Here is a 27,720-nt window from a genome sequence, read left to right as displayed (position 1 = left end):
GGATAGAGCAAACAAACAAGTTTTTCAAAGTGGCGAACTTGCCCCATATTGGGGCAGGTTCGCCCATATGGTGGGGTAAGTTCACCCTAATCACAAAAAAAGGTTTAAACATTGCATAACAATAACATATTAAATGCAAACATTTAGAAAGAGTATACAGGGCATTCGTTCTCTTCTGGGGAGTCACTAAATTTGTTGCAGGGGTCGGGTCAGGATAAAATGTAGGGCCCCAAAGTGAGCTTAAACGTATCATGTTTACAACTTCGGGGAGATTATGGATCAGGACATAAACGGTGGTATGAGTAATACTGATACCACTTAACTTTAAAAAACATGCTTTTCAGTAGTTTTACCTTGTTTAATGGTATAATTATAAATATTTTGCATAATACGCTGATGGGGCAGGTCCGCCCTCCAGTTTGGGGTAAGTCCGCCCGGGGAAGATATAGGGCGAACATGCCCCATCCTCAAAAGGGCGAACGTGCCCCTTGTGCACATTTTTGTATTTTCTTCAGGGTATGCAAAATACAAATCGAATAAGGAGTCTAAAACTGCATTAAATCTTTGACAAATCCCATATGTTCCCAATACAGATTTCCATTAAAACCATCTGTATTTATGTATCAATGATAATACAACATTATTAATGCAAGAAAAAATTACGTTTTGGTGTAATTTTTTTGTTTTGGCTGCAGTTTGATGCACACGTCCCTATATATCGGGTAGCTAATATGAGAAGTTTATAATAACCTATGTCACCTAATTTTGCCATCACCAAATTCCCCGATAGCCGTAGTGCTGAGAAACAAGGGGTGGGCGAACCTGCCCCTAGGGCGAACACTCCCCGCTCTCAGAGCGGGGAGTGTTCGCCCTATTTTTTTCTGACCAGCCTAGCGATGTCAATTTTAAGGTTAGGGATGACCTGATTCGCCCATGTGAAAGCCCTATGTCTTAGCTATATACGACCACAATCCCAGAACTATAGGCCTTACAATAACAACAGGATAGAGCAAACAAAAAGTTTTGTAAAGTGGCGAACTTGCCCCATATTGGGGCAGGTTCGCCCATATGGTGGGGTAAGTTCACCCTAATCACAAAAAAAGGTTTAAACATCGCCTAACAATAACATATTCAATGCAAACATTTAGCAAGAGTATAAAGGGCATTCATTTTCTTCTGGGGAATCACTAAATTTGTTGCAGGGGTCGAGTCAGGGTAAAATGTAGGGGTCCAAAGTAAGCTTTAACGTATCGTGTTTACAACCTCACGGGGATGGCCCATACAATCATCCCCCCAATGTGGACGCCTGTATGTGTGTTTCTGACCAAATTAAGCTCATATTTGGCCATTTTAACCCCCAAAGTACACATTTTTGCGCGCTTCGCGCATATTTAATCCACTTTTGCATCAAATTTCATTCATTCAGCTTCCAAATGGCAAAAAATTTTGCACGATTCGCGTGCATTTGTACCATTCACTTATTCTGTCATCAAATGGTACTGGATTCATTATACTTTTTCCCCCCATCCCCCAATGTCAAAAAGAAATCTACGCCACTGCCAGTAAAACCAGAACAAAATAATTATACTCATCCCCGACCCCCCTAAATTGTAAATGCTTCTGTCGCCACTGATTCCAATCATAAATGTATGGTTTATTAATACTGGGTTGCATAAACATACTTATGCTACCCCGGTACTTTAAAACATTTCCACAATTCCACATATTTTATATCAATGACATGGGTACAATTTCATTGCACATGAATACAAATTTTAGTATCATTAATATGTTTCCTCTGCCATTTGATGTAGAATGGTACATTATGATGGGGGGGGGGGTCAAAATAGTTTTGAACCTATATGAGGGGGGGGGTCAAAAAGTTTTAGGTCCATTAAGAGGGGGGGGGGCAAAAAAGTTTTGGGTTCGTGAAGAGGGGGGGGGGGTTAAAAAAATTTTCGACATGAAAAAAAATATTTTCCAGCCCCCCCCCCCCCACCAAAGTATTTCTGTAAGTAAATGTATGCGCATCCATAATACATGTTTTGCGCATGTACGTGATTTACTTGTTACTAAATATGAACCCCCCATGAGACGGAGTCATTCCAGAAATTATCGGCGATGATCATTAGATCAAAGGTAGGCCTATATATGTCTCTATTGTGTATACAATAGGATTCACGTAATGAGCTTAACGCGAGCTCACTCCTTCTCTACTACCTTCATGATCAGACGAAAATAATGGTATGAGGAAATGTAAAACTCAAATCTTTATTTATTCAAAACTTTCAAATAGCATTAAGGGCGTACTACACCCATATATTGGTTTGATTGGTCTAAAAAAATATTTTTTCATATATAGCTAGGCGATATATGCACGAATCATGTGAAATAAAAAAAATATGAAAAAACATCGTGAAAGAGTGTCCTTTTTCACCCATTTGTCTTAAAGTTGGCTGGTTGGTAAGGACGCTTATACAATCCACGTAGTCTTCTTCACAACCGGGTTCTGCCGTTTCTAACATTCATCGATATTTACATACAGTACGTATTAGACTCGCTACCGGTCCAAAATACGACCTGCCTACTAGGGCTGACACGTCAATTTGTATTACCAATAGGAAATACACAGGTCAGACATTTGAGAATAATTCTTTAAGATTTGGTAAAAAAGTTTGTAGCCGCCTCATTATGCTACCTAATCAAAAATTTTGTTGAAATAAAATTAAGGATCGAATGCGTTTTAGTGTCAAAAAAGGCAAAATTACCGTCAAACTTTCGCCGAATTCTGCACCCTTGCGAAGCCCTCGGGCGGGTGCACAGTTAAATCGGGAATAAAAATATCCGGCCTTTGCGATCAAAAACAACAAATTACAACATTGGACCATGTTTGGACATACTGTAGGCAAAAAAACACTATTGCCAAATAATATAGAATAGAACATTTGACATCAACTTGACAAACTAATGAAGAAAATGTGCTCCATAAACATTAAGTAAGTGCGCAAAACAATTCCTATTCAAATGCGTGTATAAAACTGAACAGGGCCGGACGGCTACAAGACTACCGCAGAAGTTCAAAGTTCTCGTGTTGCCAGATTCAAACATGAGCATGTATGCCTAGCACCTTCTCTTGGTAAAATCCCTGATAAAATCAAGAAATATATGTTGTGCCTCTTCCCTCCCCGTGAAGTGGCGTCATGGGGGGGGGTCATGGGCGTAGCTAGGAATTTTAAGGGGGGGCAAAGGAGTGAAAGGGGAAACCCTCATTCAAGGGGGAATTTGTGACGAAACAAAATAGGCTCAAAAGTACAAAAAGACCCTAATAAAATTCTTCAGGGCGACCGCATCCAAGGGGGGCGGACTTCCCACAGGGGTGGGGTAGCTTCCCCCATTGCCCCCTTATGTATGGGTCTACGGCACTGGACGTATGAGAAATTTGCTCAATTCCGCAATTTAAGACATTTTAACAATTCCGCAATTTTAGACATTTTAAATGGGCCCTAATAAAGTAAGTAGAGAACGTGAACATATTAAATAATAGTAGACCTATTATACCCCGGGTATATTAATACTTGGCTTTTGCAATAATATACTCGCCTACGTGCCAAACTTGCGGCTTGCCCCTTCTCGGCCTGCTGCCTAAAACTGAATACCGGCTGCCATGTAGGTGTAGGGGGATAATGTTTTGGTATGTCGATAGAGGGGTTGGCATGTCAAAGTGGGGAGGGCAAAGATTTGTTGGCATGGGGAAAGCAATTCACCGCCCCAGGTGGCGAGTTGCGATAATATAAACTGAATCATCGGTGTAAAGCACGAGTATAGGCCTACAATTCCGCAATTTAATAATTAGGCGTACATAACACGGAAAAATAAAAGTTAGCCCGGGGTCATAACACTACTAAAATATTCAATAAGCATGATAAGGGGCTCATGGGGGATTTCCAAATGGTGTAGGCCTACAAACTGAAATTTCTTACCTCTTGCATTCCCCTTCCCTTCCCCGGCCATAATCGCCTTTGTTGTCCCTGTTTGTTGTTATAGTATTAGTGGTTTATTAGCCAAACACCGAGTAGGCCTACTAAAGACAAAATCTCATCCCGAGAAAAAATCATCAGACATTTTACACGAATCTGATTACTAGCTAAGCCTATGATAGGCCACCTACATCAATTGGCCTACTGCTGATAGGATCCTATGTGCCAAATATTACATTTCAAAAATACCAAATGACAATTTAAATGACTTACCGGGGTATCCTTCACTTTTAGACATTATAATTAATTTTAATTTTTCACACTTTGCTGGGATTACTGGATAGGCCTTTAAAATTGTATAGATGGGAATGTCTAAATGCGAGCGTAGGGCCTACGTAGCGTGCCGGATAACATGCAGGAAATTTTTCATGATTTTTACTGCGTAATACTGTAGGCATAGGCCTACCCGTGACGTGACTTCCAAAAGTGCGTGTTATTCAAAAATCAGTCGTGTCCCATTTAATGTGCACCAAATATCGCTTTCCCCCTTCGATCTGCCCAATTTTCCCAAATTCCTTTCCCCGGCCCGTCTTGGCTTGTCCAATTTTTTTTTTTATACTCCATGGCTCCGTATTGGGATTGCCCCATACGCCAGAATAGCTTAAAAATACCTAAATATATACATGCATAAAACACGGCAACTGGTTATAACCAGCCCGGAGACAGCTCGTTATATATAAAAAGTAATTATAACGCACGGGTGATGTCAAAATTCGCGTGTCAAAATTCGGATACCGTGGCGAGTGCAGAATTCTATGGAATATATTTGCTTTTTTTTGCCTTGGATAGCGACAATGATAGGTAAGACACAACAAATATGAATCCACTTAAAATATTATATCACTGTATCAATTTTGGAGTTCCTAGTTGAAATGGATTAGAAAATAACGACAAAATAGTTACCAAAATTAGCAAATCTAAGCTTACGAGTCTTATTGAATATGGTGGGTATAGGTGACGAGAAATGCAATTTTTTCAACATTGCTGTAGTATGGTTGTGGTAACCTGTTACCTATGGCTTAAGTAAGTTTCAGTGAAATAATGTCGCTAGTTACAAATACAAAATATAGCTCAACATTGAAAATAGAAGCATTTTAACCAGTTCGTTTTTGATAGATGTGGAGCTCTGAAAATCACCAAGTTCATGAAGCCATCAGGAACCACTTATTCCCATTTTACATATCAACATTATTTCTCTAATGCGTTGGCAACACGTATCCAAAATTTTAACGAAATCCGTTGATAGCAAGCTTTCCAAAATGAAGTGAATTTAAAGCATGAGTGATGTACCTCCTTTTGGCTTCTATCTTCAAAAGCATGTAAGCTACATTCATACCGATGCCACCAATATAACGAGAAGATTTGCCCCTTCATTTTGCATACCACTTTGTCCATTTTTTTTTTCTCATTTCTTCACAAAATGCAAAAACCGCATAAAAAAAAAAATGCAATGGGTGTAGTACCCCTTAAGAGCATAGATGTATGTTTATAGTATTCCAGTTGAATGAACAGCCTTGAGAATTCTGCCAAATGAATGAATAGACCATGAATGGACGAGTTTAAAAGACTGATATTTACTTTAACCATGTTTATCGTCCATTCAACCATGTCCCATTAACATGATATGCAGTGACCAGTCACTTGTCTGTTATTACCATATAGACATAATGATCCTTTTCTATTGTTAACAAACTGTCTGTAATCTAGCTTATGAATAATCAGTAGGCCTACTTAGTCCAAAAGTGGCGTATAAGTTGACTGCTATGTTTCTTTCTTTCTTTGAGCGTGTTTATAGTGAGACAATCTTTCCGTTATTTAGCTAAACTACCGCGTAGTCTAGATTTGCAATGGTTAGTAAAACATAAACAAATATAGACTGCGTGGCAGTCCAGCTAAATACCGCATAATCTGGCTCACTATAACACGCTCTTTCATTCATTCATTCTTGGGGGTGGAAAAGTTGGAACCTCGATTTTTTTTATCCCCCTTTTTAGGACCCAAATTTTTTTGATCCCCCATATTTTCCAGCCCCCACCAAAGTATTTATGAACACTCCCTGAGAGAGTAGGTTGAAATATATAATATAACCAGCCAAAGATCAAAACAACCAAATAATCTTACCTTCTGATGTTAGAGTGTCACCAGATTGTTTAAGCTTCCGTGTTAAAATGGCGATTTGATTTTCTCCTGTGACTGTACTAAACTTTTAAAGAGACATCTGCTCACGGTATAAGTTCAATTAGTCGACCTCCGCAGAACACTCGCTTGTATTTATTACTGAGATTGTGGATAAAGAAGGCAAAGAGCTGAAAAGGCCAGTAACGTCGACAACAGACACAATATAGGCCTATCTGCATTGGACCGTGAAGCCGCTAATAATTATGTTCATGTCAGTACACCAAGTTCACCGAAAATAATATATATATGACACTCAACATGTACAAAGGTATCTGGCAACAAACGGCGTTGAACTACTAATTCCGGAAAATGGTCGAGTGATTTCATAAACTACCGGTACAGAGACTGCCAGGGGACACCATTCTCACCAAGCTACTTACATAATTGTTGTAAATAACAGTTCACCGAGTTTAAACACTAAAATACAGTACAACTCTGTGAAATATTCCTCTACAATTTCCAAGAACGTTTCTCTCGGAATTTGTATTATAAAATTTTATAAATATAACTTGGCCTACTTGGAATTAAAATTGAAATTGAAATATTTTTAAGGGCTGGGATAGCGACGTTTTCACGTATTTATTGTGGGACCTGAGAGTATATCAGATATAGGAATTGCATTTTTAAAACGAGGAATGTCCTTCTGATATCAGATAATTTTGATTTTTGAAATTCACGATATAATGCACATTTATTACATGGCAATGATTAAAAATTGATATTAATTATTTGAAATTTAACAGTCCTCGATATAAATTGTATAAATCTAACGGGATGTACCGAAAGTGTATGTAGCCGGGATGAAAAGCCGTCCATCATATGAAAAATTTGACTTTTCATATTGAAGATATAGATTTTTCCCCCAAAACACCAAAAAAATTTAGGTCTTTTGGGGAAAAATGTAGGCCTACGGTATATCTTCATACTGAAAGGTCAAAATTTTCAATTGATGGTCGGCTTTTCTCTCAGCTACATACACTTTTAGTAGGCCTATACCTATATTTAGATTTATAAAGTTTACTTCGAGGTTAAATATCAAAAATAGGCCTATGATATAAACTTTTTAATACGATTTGCTATCAAGTTTGTATTAACGAGTATCGTGAATTTCAAAAAATCAAAATTATTTGATATCAGAAGGACATTCTTCGTTTTCAAACTGCAATTCGATATGTCTGATGTGCTCTCAGGTCCCACAATAAATACGTGAAACTTCTCTTTCCGAGTCGTTAAGATTTGTTTATATCTACTGATTCACCCCTAGAAGACAGGATATTGTATATACCCAGCAAACACAAAACGTTTTCGACATCATTCGCAAAAGGTTATAAGAGGTTGTCAGAAAACGTTTAAATGTCGGGTTATATAAAGGGTGTATAAAACATTTTCATAACATTAAATAACATTTTTTGGTAATTTACTGCACAGCAAACACAAATGTTTTACAGAAAACATTTAAATGTCGGGTTATAATAGGGTATAAAAACGTTTTAATAACATTCCAAAAACATTTTTGAAAACTTGGTACAAATCATTCTAAACAGAATGTTATTTTGGGGTTGAAAAATATTTTGCAAAAAATGTTTGCCCAAAATATTTACAATAACGTTTTTAAACTGTTTTCACGACCTTTATATAACCCGACATTTAAATGTTATTAAAACGTTTTGTAAAAAACATTTTAAGAACATTTCTGTGTTTGCTTGGTGCAAATATTTTAACATAATGTTATTTAAGTGTTGACAATATATTTGGCCAAAAATGTTTACAAAAATAGTTTACAATGACATTTCGAAAACATTTAAAAAATATTGTTGTAGTGTTTTCATACAAAACGTTTTAAAACGATTTCATGACCTTATAACCCGACATTTTAATCTTATTAAAACGTTTTTACCTAAACCAAAACCCAAAATATAATTTATTTAAAACGTTTTAAAAACGTTTTTGTGTTTGCTGGGTAGTTAAAGTCATTGCCAAAGGAAACCAACCAACAAAAAAATTTTACTTCAATTTTGTCAGATAAATTTTTTTATTTCATTTGAGGATGAAAAATAAGTTGAAATAGACCCACATTCTTAAGCACATACTGTGATGTGCCCGAGTATTTTTTATTATTATTAATCTTTGTTTACAACTTGAATGTCGTGAGAAATATGAGACAAGGGGAAACACCTTGGAAGTAATCATGCAAGAGTTTGTGTAATATGGCGTGTTTTAGGGGAAATCCCATAACTGGGGAATCTCCTAGAATATAAAGTGGGCATGACATCATGGGAATACCCACAGGAAGTGTTGTAATATGACAGAATTGTCTGTTAATAGATGATGGGTATTTTGGATGAGTATAGAAATGTGAAAGCTTTAGTTTGCTCTTTGCAGAATATGAAGAGAGATGGTAGACTCTCTACATGGGTGTGTTGGTCGTCATTGTGCTTCAAAACGAGGTAGGCCTACATTTAAAGACTATTTAAACTAGTTTGCATAGCCAATAACTTTAGTGCTACTTTAATACAGCAACGGAGGAGATTTTGAGTGTATCAAAGACTTGCTGAAGTCTGGTTTATGAAACAACACATCTGTCAATAAAGTGGAGCAGTGCAGAAAGAAGCCTGTTTCCTGTGATGGAGAAAGAGAGTGATTGGTGAAAGAAACACCGCAAGGAGTTATGTGTTTAGAGAACTGCCCAAGGAGTTAAGTGTTGGGAGAAGTGCGCAAGGAGTTAAGTGTTTTAAGTGTTTGGAGAACGGCGCAAGGAGTTACGTGCTTGGAGAACTGTGCAAGGAGTTAAAGTATTGGGAGAAAGCAGCACCATTTCTATACGCAAATCATTTTATACGCAAGGATATATACATGCAAGTGTACAATGGACCTCGCTGAACAGTGATTCGCATGATAAGCAAATAAGGAGATATACATCAGCCGTCCAGAACTCTATGATCACTAAGAAGAAAACTAGATTAGTTAATACTGTGATCGCATATACAATTGTTGTTATGTAGGCCTACCAATCATATTTTACTTTCAATTAAAGACTTCCATTTTGTTAGCTTAATCAAACAGTGTATTGTTGTTGTGCATTCGTGTGAATTTGGGTAAAAGGTGATTTTTGTTTCTTTTGGTCTTGAGTCATTGTGGCTCGTAACAATACTTAATGTTCATTACAAAAGGTATCATGAAAACATCATTGAGGAGAAAAACAATATTGTTAAACCGTAAACAAAGAACATCAGACATAAAAAAAGAGTTCATGCAGCATACGAGAAATGTCCTTCCGACATCTTTGTTTGTTTGTTTTTTCATTAAAACAATTGTGATTAATTCCGAAACAAATTTTTCAAATTAAATCCTTTTGACAGACTTAGGCCCCTTAACATTTACATCACATGTACTAGGTATGGATACCACAGCGCTAAAAAATCAAAATAGACAAATCAATCCCCAGCAAACACAAAACGTTTTCGACATCATTCGCAAAAGGTTATAAAATGTTGTTAGAAAACGTTTAAATGTCGGGTTATATAAAGGGTATATTAAGGGTATAAAACGTTTTCATAACATTGAAAAACATTTTTTGATAATCTACTCCCCAGCAAACACAAAATGTTTTACGGAAAACGTTTAAATGTCGGGTTATATAATGGGTATAAAAACGTTTTAATAACATTCCAAAAACATTTTTGAAAACCTGATACAAAACATTCTAAACAGAATGTTATTTTTAGTTGAAAAATATTTTGCGAAAAATGTTTGCCCAAAATATTTGTAATAACGTTTTAAATACGTTTTTATGACCTTTATATAACCCGACATTTAAATGTTATTAAAACGTTTTGAAGAAAACATTTTAAGAACATTTCTGAGTTTGCTGGGGGCAAATATTTTAACATAATGTTATAAAAGTGTTGACAAAATATTTGGCAAAAAATGTCTGCAAAAATAGTTTACAATAACATTTATGAAAACATTTTAGAAATATTGTTGTAGTGTGTTTTCATACAAAACGTTTTAAAACGTTTTCATGACCTTTATATAACCCGACATTTTAATGTTATTAAAACGTTTTTACCTAAACCAAAAGCCAAAATATAACTTATTTAAAACGTTTTAAAAACGTTTTTGTGTTTGCTGGGTCGTCAACGAGAGAAACATAATTAAGCAAACAAAATGAGTGCTAATGGCAGACTTGATGTGCAATGGAAACGAGTTCCATGCTACCGATATACACATCTGAAGGCCCAATTTGACGGTCATGGAAAATGGTCTAAAAATGTCAAATTATGCACCAACAAAAAAATCATAAAAAACTTAATTTACGTCCAAATTTCGAAAACTTTTCGTTAAGTTGATCAACAAGTCCTAGTTTTTGAAAATCAATCAAATACATTTTTTTACGGAAGAATGGTTTTGTTATGTGGCCCGAAAATATGTTTTTGGTATTTTCTCCGTTTTCCTCAAATTTGACCTCCCATAATGCAAAAAGGGAAGAGGCTTACGCGTCATACACTGGAACATGGAAACATTCAAACATTCTAGCGCACGAGATCAAATTAATGATGCTTAATCGTTATTCTTATTAAATCAATATACATGGGAAAGAAGAATAACGCATCGCACACTAGCACAATTAAACATGAAATTACAAATGGAAACATGACATGCATATGCAGATATACCAGAGTAAAAATTCCGGACATACCTGCTGTTTGGGGACTTGAACCCCACACCTCTCGCTTGTCGGGCGAGCGCTCTACCACTGAGCTACACAGACTGTCCCTGATAAACAGGACTCAAGTCTGGTATTTATGGATCCATATGAGCAATCGGGGTAACAGTACAAACAACATATTACATACCAGTGTACGAGATCAATTAACGTTTACTTCAAATAGTATGAAACGTAAAATTTAAGTGTTTTTCTTTAATTTCATATTTGTGTAATAACGAAAAATATCATGAAATAAATGTTGCTAAATATTTTTTAAACCTAACAACTTTTTATCGTCCACTTAAAGGGGCATTTCGTGATCTACAGCCTCATCCCCCCACTTTTCTCAAAAAAAGTTGAGATTTTTATATCACTGGAAATCTCTGGCTACATAATGTTTATGTACAAAATATATCTTGCAGATTAATTCGTTTAGCTAAGATATCGTGAAATTTGAATTTCGTTCTGGTGCACCAGAACGAAATTACAACGCATTGTCTATGGAGCAGTGTAATACACATAATCATGCATAACTCGCAAACGCAAAATCGGAATCAACTGAAATTTTGGGAATAGGCTTTTTCGTGGATATGTACTGAAACATGTCATAAAAAGACGATGATAGGATCACGAAATCCTCCTTTAAGGATGCTAATGATAAATATTAAAAACACAGCAGTGTTTTTAAAGAACAATACCCGAATGTTGAAGTTGGAGCTATTTGTATTGATTTGAAGTCAGCGCGAAGATAAATGGAGGGTTTTACGAGCCACAATGCTTGCGTAATAACCATCGATCGCTGTAAACTGCAACTTTCAAATTCGGGTATTTTTCTTTAAAAGCCCCACTGTGTTGTTAATATTGAACGACATTGGACAAATGGGGTATCAAAATACGTGTAAGTAAAGCATCCTTCTTTCTATGTAGAAATATTGTGAAAACATTTATTAGTTCTGAAGCTATAGGCATATATAACAGCTGTGTTACTTTTTGTGCAGACTTTATGATGACATGTGTTATCTTAGGTAGACAGCAAATAACTGCATTCCATGATGACATGTGTTATCTCATGTAGATAGCAAATAACTGCATTCCATGATGACATGTGTTATCTTATGTAGACAGCAAATAACTGCATTCCATGATGACATGTGTTATCTTATGTAGACAGCAAATAACTGCATTCCATGATGACATGTGTTATCTTATGTAGATAGCAAATAACTGCATTCCATGATGACATGTGTTATCTGAGGTAGACAGCCAATAACTGCATTCTATGATGACATGTGTTATCTTATGTAGACAGCAAATAACTGCATTCCATGATGACATGTGTTATCTCATGTAGATAGCAAATAACTGCATTCCATGATGACATGTGTTATCTTATGTAGACAGCAAATAACTGCATTCCATGATGACATGTGTTATCTTATGTAGACAGCAAATAACTGCATTCCATGATGACATGTGTTATCTTATGTAGACAGTAAATAACTGCATTCTATGATGACATGTGTTATCTTATGTAGACAGCAAATAACTGCATTCTATGATGACATGTGTTATCTTATGTAGACAGCCAATAACTGCATTCTATGATGACATGTGTTATCTTATGTAGACAGCAAATAACTGCATTCTATGATGACATGTGTTATCTGAGGTAGACAGCCAATAACCTGCATTCTATGATGACATGTGTTATCTTATGTAGACAGCAAATAACTGCATTCTATGATGACATGTGTTATCTTATGTAGACAGCAAATAACTGCATTCTATGATGACATGTGTTTATCTGAGGTAGACAGCCAATAACTGCATTCTATGATGACATGTGTTATCTTGTGTAGACAGCAAATAACTGCATTCTATGATGACATGTGTTATCTTATGTAGACAGCAAATAACTGCATTCTATGATGACATGTGTTATCTTATGTAGACAGCAAATAACTGCATTCCATGATGACATGTGTTATCTTATGTAGATAGCAAATAACTGCATTCCATGGTAACATGTGTTATCTGAGGTAGACAGAAAATAACTGCATTCTATGATGACATGTGTTATCTTATAGACAGCAAATAACTGCATTCTATGATGACATGTGTTATCTTATGTACACAGCAAATAACTGCATTCTATGATGACATGTGTTATCTGAGGTAGATAGCAAATAATTGTATTCTATGATGACATGTGTTATCTTAGGTAGATAGCAAATAACTGCATTCTATGATGACATGTGTTATCTTATGTAGACAGCAAACAACTGCAATCTATGATGACATGTGTTATCTTATGTAGACAGCAAATAACTGCATTCCATGATGACATGTGTTATCTTATGTAGATAGCAAATAACTGCATTCTATGATGACATGTGTTATCTTATGTAGACAGCAAATAACTGCATTCTATGATGACATGTGTTATCTTATGTAGATAGCAAATAACTGCATTCTATGATGACAAGTGTTATCTTATGTAGATAGCAAATAACTGCATTCTATGATGACATGTGTTATCTTATGTAGACAGCAAATAACTGCATTCCATGATGACATGTGTTATCTTATGTAGATAGCAAATAACTGCATTCCATGATGACATGTGTTATCTGAGGTAGACAGAAAAAACCTGCATTCTATGATGACATGTGTTATCTTATAGACAGCAAATAACTGCATTCTATGATGACATGTGTTATCTTATGTACACAGCAAATAACTGCATTCTATGATGACATGTGTTATCTGAGGTAGATAGCAAATAATTGTATTCTATGATGACATGTGTTATCTTAGGTAGATAGCAAATAACTGCATTCTATGATGACATGTGTTATCTTATGTAGACAGCAAACAACTGCAATCTATGATGACATGTGTTATCTTATGTAGACAGCAAATAACTGCATTCCATGATGACATGTGTTATCTTATGTAGATAGCAAATAACTGCATTCTATGATGACATGTGTTATCTTATGTAGACAGCAAATAACTGCATTCTATGATGACATGTGTTATCTTATGTAGATAGCAAATAACTGCATTCTATGATGACAAGTGTTATCTTATGTAGATAGCAAATAACTGCATTCTATGATGACATGTGTTATCTTATGTAGACAGCCAATAACTGCATTCTATGATGACATGTGTTATCTTGTGTAGACAGCAAATAACTGCATTCTATGATGACATGTGTTATCTTATGTAGACAGCAAATAACTGCATTCTATGATGACATGTGTTATCTTATGTAGACAGCAAATAACTGCATTCCATGATGACATGTGTTATCTTATGTAGATAGCAAATAACTGCATTCCATGGTGACATGTGTTATCTGAGGTAGACAGAAAATAACTGCATTCTATGATGACATGTGTTATCTTATAGACAGCAAATAACTGCATTCTATGATGACATGTGTTATCTTATGTACACAGCAAATAACTGCATTCTATGATGACATGTGTTATCTGAGGTAGATAGCAAATAATTGTATTCTATGATGACATGTGTTATCTTAGGTAGATAGCAAATAACTGCATTCTATGATGACATGTGTTATCTTATGTAGACAGCAAACAACTGCAATCTATGATGACATGTGTTATCTTATGTAGACAGCAAATAACTGCATTCCATGATGACATGTGTTATCTTATGTAGATAGCAAATAACTGCATTCTATGATGACATGTGTTATCTTATGTAGACAGCAAATAACTGCATTCTATGATGACATGTGTTATCTTATGTAGATAGCAAATAACTGCATTCTGTGATGACATGTGTTATCTTATGTAGACAGCAAATAACTGCATTCCATGATGACATGTGTTATCTTATGTAGATAGCAAATAACTGCATTCCATGATGACATGTGTTATCTTATGTAGATAGCAAATAACTGCATTCTATGATGACATGTGTAAACACTTTGCTTATATTTATTTTGTATATTTTGGATGTGATACGGAAAATAAAGTTGATAGCATGACACTTGTTATCTTAGGTAGATAGCAAATAATTGCGTATGACATGTGTTATCAAAGGCAGATAGCTAAGTATAATAGTTTCTTCTTCGTACTGGCATGTAAAGTTAACTTGACTTGAGAACAAAATGTGGACTTGTTAATGCTTTCATACACTCTTAGCACCAATTTCTTGAAGCATGGCTAGTGGTCAGGCTTCCTAAGCCATCAGGCTTGCCCATTTAGTCCTATATATCAGTGCTTACAATTACACATCATACATCACCTGGAAATATAAATCTATAAAATGGATCCACATTAGTAGGGCTAGCCTAATGTAAGCCAGACCACTAGCCAAGCTTCGAGAAACCGGACCTTACGAGAGGGAAAATCAATCAGGCAAATGTTAGAAAAAAGCCAGGAGTAGATAGCAAATAACTACATTCTATGATGACGTGTGTTATCTGAGGTAGAAAGCAAATAACTGCATTCTATGATGACATGTGTTATCTTATGTAGACACTGCACTTGTTAATGCTCTCATATACTCTTAGGGCTGATTTATTGAAGTATGGCTAGTGGTCAGGCTTTCTAAGCCATCAGGCTCAAGCCCAATTAGTCCTATATATCAGTGCTTACACATCATACATCACCTGGAAATATAAATCTATAAAATGGATCCACATTGGTAGGGCTAGCCTACTGTAAGCCAAACCATTAGTCAAGCTTCGAGAAACTGGACGTTACGAGAGGGAGAATCAATCAGGCAAATGTTAGAAAAAGGCCAGGAGTGTATTGATTGTGAATAATTGCACTGGCACACACTCTGTGCAATGCTTTAGGATGCATTCACGTTGTGTAGGATTAGTACATGCATCTTGCAGGTTGATGCATTTATATTTGCTCATATTTCCCAACATTTTTAGTGACATTTGTTATAAAATAGCAAAAATCACATTATTTTTTAATCTTGTGTATGGAATTTGCCAAAAACTGCATGTAACTTGTCATGCTTGTTGCTCGAAAAATTGTACAAATGATGAGCTTGCACTGCTAAGATGTGTTGATGCATCTTATGCATCAATGTAATGTAATGAATGAATGATTGTAATGAATGAATGAATATACATGTAATTAAGGTTATTAATTATTTTAAACTGTTGTGATTTGGTAGTTCACAGCATATTACGAATGGTAGTGAGCTATACACCTATCCGACTTCGCCATTACTGCGGTGTCCCCGATGTAAAACTGCGGTGTCCCGAGGTCGGGGGTTCCATCCATTATTTATCGTGTGCTATACATAATTGTACCCGGGAATTGTACACAATAGTGATATTCAATACACAATCATGAGTATTCGCCACTTGCACGGTTCCGCCATTATGCACTATGTGCGGGGAGAGCCTCGAACTGGCAGCATACATGAATGGGAATTGAACCAGTCATATAACATTCTGTGTAAGGTTACGTAATTCTTCCTTTCATGTATGCTGCCAGTTCGAGGCTCTCCCCGCATATAGTGCATAATGGCGGAACCGTGCAAGTGGCGAATTGAATTACGAATTAAATCTCCCGCTCTGGTACATCTGTGTTGCCGTCAATAGAGGGCCAAATACAGTAAACGCTTCTCGGATTGGTGTATAGCAAAAACTGCATTGCTCAATTCATAGCGAGCGTGTAGAACAATTCAAATATGACAGATATACTTTTAAAGGTGCTGCGGTTCTTGAGTTACGATTTAAAGAGGGCTGAAACAACAACACTTTTGTAAAACGTACATAACTCATTAACAACAATAAATTAAGCAAGTTTGCAAAGTATATGATTTGTAGAATGAACTTTTGCAAAACATCAAGGTGTTAATTTTCAATAATATATTTATCTACATAATGAAAATCGATTTTTAGGTTGCTTCGACCAACAATACCTCGTCTACCCTGAATGAAATGAATGAATGAATGTAATGAATGAATGAATGCATTACATGAAGGAATGAATGAAATGAATAATAAATGAATGAAATGATAAATAAAATAAAAAATGCATATATCAATAAATGAATATAATTAAAATGAATAACTGAATGAAATCAATGAATAAACAAATAAATAAATAAATAAATAAATAAATAAATGTATAGATAAAAGAATAATGAATGAATAAATAAATATATAAAATGAATAAATGAATGAATGAACAAACAAACAAAAGAACAAACAAACAAAAAGAATCCTTGATTTCAGGAAGGGCACTTAGTTTAGGCACATTTCGCATGTTACAAAACACATCACTTGAATGAATTGAGTACAAGACTATTGCCAATAGTAACATTACCTGCACATGCATGGCTTTTTTAATTAATACATCTTTATACTTTGATTCAAGTAGAAAAATAAATACTTTATCTATATCATGTCTATATACATCATGTGATTGAATTATAATACAACATGTGCAACAACAAAAATGAATTGTTTACACTTACACTACACAGAGAAAGATTCAGCACTACCAATATACCCAAGTTAAAAAAGGAACTCGCTTATTTTACCATTAAAAATTCAAATGATATTTCTATTTGCAATGATACCCAATTGCTGCATTGGGCAAGTCCAGTTGAAATCCATACACCCCCTATGGAAGACATGACTTTTAATTTTCTACACAGGGGGTGTAGATTTCAAATGGAGTCACCCAATCGGGTCACCCCTTTCACGCTCCCTGTGTGGAAGATTAAGGTCATGTCTTCCATAAGGGGTGTATAGATTTCAATTGGAAGAACGCATTCACGCTACTCATGGATTCACACACATTCTGATACAATGGGTAGCATGTACTGATGTTACACATGTATGGCAGGTATAAGGTATCATAGAAATATAAAACCAAGTCCCCCCCCCCCCAAAAATGCTGTTTTTTCTTGCAAATACACCAGGTTTCTTAGCAAAAAAACTAGGCTTTTCAAAAACTTTGCTTCTCCAATTGAAAAGTAGATCAACTTAATTAGGAGTGTATTATGCTATTCCCGTTGAATTTCAAATGGGGTTACCTGAATGGGCAAATCCATTTGAAATCTACACCCCCTGTGTGGGCGATTAAGATCAGGTCTTCCTTAGGGGGTGTATGGATTTCAACTGGAATAGCACAATTTATGTGGTGGCTATGACCTCAGCCAGGTTCTATGTTGTGAAACATTGAAAAGAAAACACAGTATATCTCAAAATTTCTGAAGATTTTAAAATCCAATGCAGAATTCTGTGGTTTCTTTCCCTTTCTTTTTTTTCTTTGTTTCTCCTTGACTCAAACTCATCAGGCAAAATAAATTTGAGATGCTTTTTATGGAATTTTCACACTTTCATTCTTATACACAAAACATTTTCACTAATTTAAAGTGTTAATCACACAGTCCTACCAATAAATGCTTTTACAACATATTTTTACAGACACTTTTGGTTTTTTTTTCAAAAAAAAGGAAAACATTTAATCGGTCAATTCTCCAAAACAAATGTGCACCACAAAACAAATGCACACGGCAGCTTTTAGACATACTTTTACTTTGCTTACAGTAATTTCTACAGTGCGATTTCTATAAAGAATAGATTCTTATTTGTTTTCGACAAAATCTTAGGTTTTCACTGATCTCATTATGTTCCCTTTTTTTCAAGCCAAAACAAATGAGGTACAACGAAGAAAATCACTATTTCATTTCAGCGCCTATATTCATTGTCAATGCATGTATTAGCTCGCCGTTCATTATTGAGGGGAGCTTCACGTAGCTGGGACGTATAAATAAGACGTATAACTATAGACGAATAGCGATATATACACACAGTTTATACGTCAGAGTTACAATGATACACAAGCACGAGCCATCACTCGATCAGTCTACAGTGATATTGTATCATAAAGGACACCACAAAAGTATGAAAATGTTTGTAAAAATATTGGTAAAAATATATTACAAAATTGTACATGTATAAATAATACACATGTTTAATTCTCCTCAAATAATTTTAAAAAATGCCACCAAACCACATAACTATAATGACTTTTAAAAAATGTTGTAAAGCTATTCAAAAAGTAACTGTTTCTTGTATGTACACTGGGACAATTTAGCCCCAAAAGATGATGTCAATAAATGTATTTTGAATTTTGGTAACATATTTCCTTTTCACTACATAGAGAATAAAAGATATGATTTTGTCTTTTGCCTATCCAATATTGATATAAAATTGGATCAATTGAGCTCATATTTTAAAACTCATAGCAAAAGCAATAAATAATGAGCGTAATGCATCCAATTTTATCATTATTATGTTTTGGATCCAATATTTTCACACACTTGGACTCATCAAACGTGTGTCATAATGGATGGGCAGGCCAATATTTTGAGTTGTGGATGCCTGTGCAGCCAGTATCCACTATGATAACAAATATTGGCCAGGCATCCATTATGACACATTACTAGTATTATGTTCTCAGAATCTTCCTTCCTATACTTTGTACAGAGTTGAAGAGTCCAATAAAATCAACACTTGGACTCAAAACTTGGACTGTGTTGATAGGCTCACTTTTTCCCTAAATTGTTTTCTAAAATTTTTTTACAAAAATTAATTTTTGACTTGCTCATTTTTGACCAAAATCACATTTTTGACCAAAAATCACAGTTTTGACAAAAAATACCATTTTTGACCAAACATCACATTTTTAAACCAAAAATGACATTTTTGACCAAAAGTCATGTTTTTGACCAAAAAAGATTCTTAAAACATGATAATGATAAAATTGCATGGTTTTTTCACCCAATACAAAATTTATTGGTCGAGCTATGAGTTTAAAATATTGGACTCGACTTCGTCTCGTCCAATATTTTAAAACTCATAGCTCGACCAATAAATTTGTGTATTGGATTCAAACCATCCAATTTTATATCAATATTAGGCAAAAACAAAATCCTATTTCCTATTCTCATTATATTCAGTGGAACTGATTATATATCACCTCAAATTATAATTATTAATTTGATTATTAAATTGAAAAACAACAATAACAACTTCCTGTCAGCAAAAGTGTAAGAACCCCAACAAAATTGCTTACCACTTGCAGCACGGTGAACACAAAATATATCACTCTACAGTTTGTCCACTCTGAAGTACAAAGTGACAACGCGCGCGTATACAGCGCGCTAACAGTGCGTAGTGCTGCGTCTCTGCTGCAGGTATGAGTGCCTTCAAAGTCGGCACAATGTGTGCGTCCGCGTCTGTACTTTGTACTTCAGAGTAGACTGACTGTACTTGCCCCTTTTAATTCAGTGCATGTACAAACGTTTTATTGCACAATGTACATGTATGCATGTTATACTGTGCAGTGTCCTTTATTACTGTTAAATTGTCTCAATTTACACAGCTGAAAACCAATCAAATAACATGAATTCTTTACAAGCCACACCCACTGAATAATAATAATAATAAATGAGAATAAGCTACTCCAGTTAAAATCCACACCTCATGTGGAAGGCATGACCTTGATCTCCCACACAGGGGTGTATATATCAAACAGAGTCACTCATTCAGGTAAACCCATTTGAAATTCACACTCCCTGTGTGGAAGACTAAGGTCATGTCTTCTATGGGGTGTATGGATTTCAACTGGAATAGTCCAAAATTAAAGCCTATACACACAATTTTGAAACCAGTTTCTGTGGCTAGTGTTTGAATTTCATGAATGTTATTATCAAAACATGACAAAATAATAATAAGAGTTTTACACTTTTTTAATTATTGACTTATTTTCACTCCCAGTTATTGGTCCAATGGGCAATTCCATTTGAAATCCATACACCCCTATGGAAGACATGACCTTAACCTTCCACACAGGGGGTGTAGATTTCAAATGGAGTCGCCCATTCAGGTAAATCCTTTTGAAATTCATACAGCACCTACGGGCCTGTTTTTCTACTTTAATCCATTAAAATACATTGAAATCGTATAAAAATCAGAATTAAAAAAAAAAAAATTAGGGCATCCTCCTCAGCAAATATTATCATATATTGCCAATACCAATCATAGTATAATATTTATGATAAATCTACTTTGAATGTCACTCTCATTCCCATCTCTGAATATATACAATACTTGGAATGCATAGAAATTGAAGAAAAGTACTTGAATATTTTACTTTGTTTTAGTACAGTGCATTATAAACACTAATCACCTAAATTATTGGGATACCTTACACTAAAGCCAAGAATTTTCTGCTTTACAAATACTAAATTCCGCTTTTCGCCGCTTTGTAATTTTAGCACATTTCTGACATAATAAAATTTCACAAGAATCATAACAAAAAACACGCTTTCCAAAAATTTTTGTTTTGCTTTTTTCTTAATCTTGAGGCACCATTCCAAAAACGTTTTTTTATAGTTTTTTGATATTGGCCTTATTTTTGGAGATATTGACCATATAAGGCATCAAAATGAACTTTTTAAAATTCACAACCGCCTATTTGCACAAAATGATGCCTAAAATTGGAAATAGACCAAAATATAAAAAATGAGAAAACTGTTTCTTAAGTCAATCATGCTTTTTATGATGAGCATAATTGCTTACCTATAGATGCTGTATTTATTGAGTTATCGTGTACCTAAATCGTCATTTTACCGAGAAAATGAACATTGAAGTAAAGGCCGTTGAAGTTTAAAGTGGTCACATTTTGCATTTTGATCGTAGCTTACAGGAGAATGCAGCAGTTCTCTACGTTTTTCTACCTTACATTACGTGAACATCGGGTAAATCCACAGCCCCTTGAGAAGTTTGAGCGAAATCTATTCATATCTTGATGTTTAAATCGGGGGAAAGAAATTGAAAAAAATCACATTTTATCAGCTAAAACGGAGCCATTTGACCGCTAGGTTTTTGTGAAATCAGTGCTTCCGTGGTGTTTCCATAAGATGCGCCACGCATGCAGATAAGCCAATGCCCTCTGTATTACCAGTACATGAGACATCAAACATTGTTTCTGTTCCTAAGTTATTAATTTCTTGAGCTACACTTGATGGTATCCCCTATATACTACCAGTCCATATTAACGTGACCGCGTCCATGAACAACTGCGTCCGTGATTCACTTGAGACATCAAATGTCGCTTCTGTTCTTATATCGTTAATTTCTTGATCTAGTACACTTGATGGTATCCCCAATCTATTACCATATTACCAGTATGTCTTAACGTGCTAACGTTTGGTAACGACTGTGTCCGCTATTCGCTTTAGACATCACTCAGTTTCTGTTCCTAAGTCATTAATTTCTTGAACTAGTACACTTGATGGTATCCCCTATCTATTACCAGTCCATATTAAGGCGATATAATACCCCGATTTTCATCAGTACCCCTCTTCTTTTTTTTCTTGCAAATTTATTAAGTACATATATATGTTTATCACCTCATGTCCTTAACTTATAAAATATATCTACATATAAAGTGACTTTCAACCATTTTAGTAAGTCATTTTAACCCTATATATTTTTTGTTTACTGTAACCTAGTAACTCAGATCTGTGTTTCATAACAAACCATAATTTATTCTTTTCAAAATGTTCAAGTAGGGTACATGAATAGAATACATTAAATCCTTTGTTATACTCTCTATAGAAAATCTATAGTGGTGCATGCAAAATACCTACCATGATATAACACTGAATAAATTAAATACACACTTATACAATAGATGCATAGTCATTAGTTGTTAGGAGAAGAAAAGGCTATTAGGTCACCGTATGTCAGGTTATAGGTCAATTGGTTCAGGTCAAATTTAAGCATCAATTTTGAATACACATGTGAGAGTCTGTGATATCATATGAGGCATAATTTTGATATTCTGTCTTTAACTGGATATATATCGAGAAGTGCATGGTGGATATACTAATATACCTTGGGATGTAAATGGTGAGTACAATTTAGAATGCCTAGTTGAGACGGATTTCACAAATAAATATAAAATAGTTACCAAAATCACAAAAGGTAAGCTTACGGAAAACTACCCAATATGGTTGTATAGGTGACAAGAAATACAATTTTTTTCATCATTGCTGTAGTATGGTTGTTGTAACCTGTTACCTATGGCTTAATTAAGTTTCAGTGCAATAATGTCGCAAGTTAAAAATACAAAATATAGCTCAACATTGAAAATAGAAGCATTTTAACCAGTTCCTTTTTTGATAGTTGTGGAGCACCAAGTTCATGAAGTCATAAAAGAAATCAGGAACCACTCATTCCCATTTTACATATCAACTTTATTTCCCTAATGTGTTAGCAACACATATCCAAAATTTTAACGAAATCCGTTGATAGTAAGCTTTCCAAAATGAAGTGAATTTAAATCATCAGTGATGTACCTCCTTTTGGCTTCTATCTGTAAAAGCATGTAAGCTACATTGATACCGATACCACCAATAAAACGAGAAGATTTGCCCCTTCACTTTGCGTACCACTTTGTCCAATTTTTTTTGTAATTTCTTCACAAAATGCAAAAAATGCAAAAAAAAATCAATGGGTGTAGTACCCCTTAACGTGACCGCGTCCATGAACAACTGCGTCCGTGATTCTCTTGAGACATCAAATGTCGCTTCTGTTCTTATATCGTTAATTTCTTGATCTAGTACACTTGATGGTATCCCCAATCTATAATTACCAGTACGTGTTAACATGACCGTGTCGGTAACAACTGTGTCCGCGATTCTCTTGAGACATCAAACATCGTTTCTGTCATTAATTCCTTGAGCTAGTACACTTGATGGTATTCCCTATCTATTACCTGTGCGTGTTAACGTGACCGCGTCAGGTAATGTCCGTGTCCGTAGTTCTCTTGAGACATCAAACGTCGCTTCTGTTCCTAAATCACTAACTTCTTGAGCTAGTACACTACTTGATGGTAGACTTTGATTTAGGTTGCCCCTACTCATCTGTCTGACTAGGAACTGTTGCAGTTCATGTCTTTGTTCTTGGTCTTGTAGCATTATCCATTCCTGTACGAGAGAATAATATATTTTGATAAGTTGGTTGTCTTATAGCAACATTTTATTTTTTTTAAAAGAAAGGAAAAATAAAAAGCGCAATGATTTATAGTGCGCTACACACAGGCACAACGGACGTTGATCCACAAGCCTCAGCACACTTTACAGGTTGTCGCTGACCACTACAGCCCCGCATCATTCCATAAACCATTTAACAACAACTCGGGGACTTTGCTGCTTAGAACGCACACCCTCAGACATTCCACAATAGATCTTCACAGCCAGGATCAGCTCGAGTTTTGTACCGGTTACAAAGAGCAGTAAATTCCTTGTCCAGGGAATTACGAGTTAACTCAATTTTGTCACGAGAGCAATTCCTTTTTACCGATCAGCACCAGATGAATCAACCCTCTTTCATGTGCTACTTACCAATCAAGGCCAGGGTCGTAGTGAGTTTGAATGACAGTAAAGTCAGAGTCCAAAATCTGTACAGTATTATTCTCAATCTGGCTACGCGAGAGGCTGCATAAACAGTGATAAACTCCATCTTATTTGTGTTGAGCATGAGCTTATTACTAATACCATCCATCCAACACAAAACAGCATTAACCCCCTGCGCACTACCTGCCGATCTAACATTGCCACTGATTGGTCAATTACATGACATCTTCACTTTAATCACCAATCAGAATGGAGCTTTGCAAATAATTCACCCCAATTTTTTTGTGTGGTGAAATTATTCTTACAATGTTGCTGATTGGTCCAATTGATAATGAAAACTTCTTTTTGGCCAATCGGCAGGTAGTTCTCATGGGGTTAAGCACTTTTGAATAGACATCAGCTTAGTTGACTCAAAGTCCTGAGGCATGCAATATTGAGAGATTTCGGTATCATTGGCGTATTTACGAAAAGAGCAGTTGTGCTGGATGATGACGTCCGAAAGTGGGTGAGAACATAATGTAAACAAAACTGGCCCCAGTACGGAGCCTTGAGGGACACCATACAAAAGAGGGTGGGGATTGGAAATTAAATTGATCCATCGACAATGACATTTTGATACTGTCTTAGATTATACATACCTTAACTTCGTCTGCATACATTGTTTTACTTAAATCTGCTTTTGTTCTTGGTCTGGAGCCTCTATATGTAATGGCACCCTGTAAACAGAGAGAAAAGTTCAAAAATTTTTGCCTAAAAATATTACTGCAACTACTCTGAATGAATTGTATGTCATAAAATTTAATTTGTGGGTGTGACTGCTATACGCCCCAGAACAAAAGCAGAACTGAAAAGCTAATGTTATTGAGCAATAATAAAATGGATAGCACATATTATACACCTCATTTTTAATTTAAAGGTGGGTGGTCAGATTTTTCATATTGTGTTTTGCACCTCACATTGAGGCCTGTACCAAAATAATATGAATCCCAAGTTTTGAGGCAAATTGCACTAGCCGTTTTAATATTATAAGCAAGAACATGTTTCACAATGGCCCATAGAAGGAATGTTTGGTACCGTATACCACAACTGGGGATGACTTTTTCGTTCATAACATCTAATTGTAATATACTTTAGGCTAAAATTTCAAGAAAAATATAAGCTTTAATTCTTCTGATGCCAAAATCTCCATTCTGATAGGAAAAAAATGGGGGGACGAGGCTATCGATCAGGTCACCCACCTTTAATACTCAAGTTAAAACGAATGGTCATTGAAAAATGCATACCTATATATTGATCAGCTTGTAATCGACGGGCCTTGTGACATCATGGATTAATATCAATATATTTTATTTCAAGAAATGTTTTATGACATCTCGCCAGAAGCATCACAAATTATTAATTACAGTCCTATACTAATACTTCTGTCTACTTTCTTTAACACTCCATGACTCAAAATGTAGATCAAATAGGTCAACTATATCGCTCTTAATGTGGGTCTACTTTTCAGCGCAATGGTAAAAGCCTAAGAATTCCCGCCGATTACGAGCTGGTCAAACTATAATATACTCAGCGCCTGATGTAAAATTTATACCTAATTGCCATCCCTCAACCACATCACAATACGTCTAACCACTTTGTAGAAATTGCACTCGCAACCTCAGACAGAACCGGGGGGGGCACTTGTATTTCAAGTTGTATATCAACCGTGTAAAAGGACTTTCAAAAAGTACCAAAAACAAGTTTTTCATTAGACCCAAAGCAAGTACTATGTAGTTGCTTTCCTACCAAGTAAATATATACTGTTATGAGTCACAATAAGCACACAGTCAAACTGCCAGTAGTCAGTCAAGAGGCCTGAAGAAAAGCCAATGAAAAGTACATGTTTTGAGGAGTTTGTGAGAATAATTCCATCCAGAATTTTACTTTCATCTCAACTGATATTTGTCAGCATCCTGGTGCCAAGTTTAGCTACTCTTTTTAAGTAACATCTTTGCGATCTTTCCAATTTTTGCTGTTTTTAATACCCTAAAGGAGATAATCATCCCTGGCTATTGAAAAAGACCTCTTTTACTTGTTTTGTTGTACGCGGTTGATATATAACATGAAATACTGGTGCTCCCCCAGCAGATGGATGGAATGACACTGACAGACGGACAACCAGGAAACACAATACCTACGGTGGAGGTATACAAATTGCCAGTAATCAAATCCTGATAGTGTTCAGTCATAGCTAGCAATGTAGTGTCAAAGCTGGCTGCAAGTCCATTAGTACGGTGATCCTGAAGGGTCATAACTGTCTATGGAAAAACACACAGTAAAATACTATATAGAAACCTATGTAAAACTACAAGAAACTTTTTAACACGTAATCTTATGCAAAAGTACAAGACACGTTTTAACGTGTAAGTCTATGCAAAAGTGCAAGAAACTTTTTTACACGTAATCCTATGTAAAACTACAAGAAACTTTTTAACGTGTAAGTCTATGCAAAAGTGCAAGAAACTTTTTAACACGTATTCCTATGTAAAACTACAAGAAACTTTTTAACGTGTAAGTCTATGCAAAAGTGCAAGAAAATGTTTAACACGTAATCCTATGCAAATGTGCAAGAAACTTTTTCACACGTAATCCTATGTAAAACTACAAGAAACTTTTTAACGTGTAAGTCTATGCAAAAGTGCAAGAAAATGTTTAACACGTAATCCTATGCAAATGTGCAAGAAACTTTTTCACACGTAATCCTATGCAAAAGTACAAGAAACTTTTTAACGTGTAAGTCTATGCAAAAGTGCAAGAAACTTTTAAACACGTAATCCTATGCAAAAGTACAAGAAACTTTTTAACGTGTAAGTCTATGCAAAAGTGCAAGAAACTTTTAAACACGTAATCCTATGCAAACGTGCAAGAAACTGTTTAACACGTAATCCTATGCAAAAGTACAAGAAACTTTTTAACGTGTAAGTCTATGCAAAAGTGCAAGAAACTTTTTTACACGTAATCCTATGCAAAAGTGAAAGAAACTTTTTAACGTGTAAGTCTACGCAAAAGTGCAAGAAACTTTTTTACACGTAATCCTATGTAAAACTACAAGAAACTTTTTAACGTGTAAATCTATGCAAAAGTGCAAGAAACTTTTTAACACGTATTCCTATGTAAAACTACAAGAAACTTTTTAACACGTAATCCTATGCAAATGTGCAAGAAACTTTTTCACACGTATTCCTATGCAAAATTAAAAGAAACTTTTTAACGGGTAAGTCTAAGCAAAAGAGAAAAAAAAAAATTTTACACGTAATCCTATGTAAAACTACAAGACACTTTTTAACGTGTAAGTCTATGCAAAAGTGC

The 27,720-nt window shown here is 35.3% G+C and overlaps 1 protein-coding gene and 1 long non-coding RNA gene across 5 annotated transcripts in view; both read right to left on the bottom strand.

The window, feature by feature from the left end:
• The window catches only part of LOC140163971 (uncharacterized), a 76,023-nt gene extending 69,593 nt beyond the window's left edge, over window positions 1–6,430 (bottom strand). The window contains exon 1 of the long non-coding RNA XR_011860448.1: window positions 6,159–6,430. This is a non-coding gene — a long non-coding RNA (uncharacterized lncRNA). The remainder of the gene's footprint in view (window positions 1–6,158) is intronic.
• Window positions 6,431–23,489: 17,059 nt separating this feature from the next.
• Window positions 23,490–27,720, bottom strand: part of LOC140164646 (uncharacterized) — a 32,077-nt gene continuing 27,846 nt past the window's right edge. For 2 of the 4 annotated variants that reach the window (XM_072187990.1, XM_072187989.1), the window contains exons 2-4: window positions 26,550–26,669; window positions 25,011–25,088; window positions 23,490–23,943 (exon numbers count right to left, since the gene is read on the bottom strand). In XM_072187990.1, the coding sequence (XP_072044091.1) occupies window positions 23,722–23,943; window positions 25,011–25,088; window positions 26,550–26,663 (414 nt within the window). In that variant the 5' untranslated portion in view covers window positions 26,664–26,669 and the 3' untranslated portion in view covers window positions 23,490–23,721. The remainder of the gene's footprint in view (window positions 23,944–25,010; window positions 25,089–26,549; window positions 26,670–27,720) is intronic. The other 2 variants (XM_072187991.1, XR_011860549.1) reach the window with 2 other exon arrangements.

This window comes from Amphiura filiformis, chromosome 11, assembly GCF_039555335.1.
Source record: "Amphiura filiformis chromosome 11, Afil_fr2py, whole genome shotgun sequence".
Taxonomy (NCBI): domain Eukaryota; kingdom Metazoa; phylum Echinodermata; class Ophiuroidea; order Amphilepidida; family Amphiuridae; genus Amphiura; species Amphiura filiformis.
This window is presented reverse-complemented; position numbering and strand designations above follow the sequence as displayed.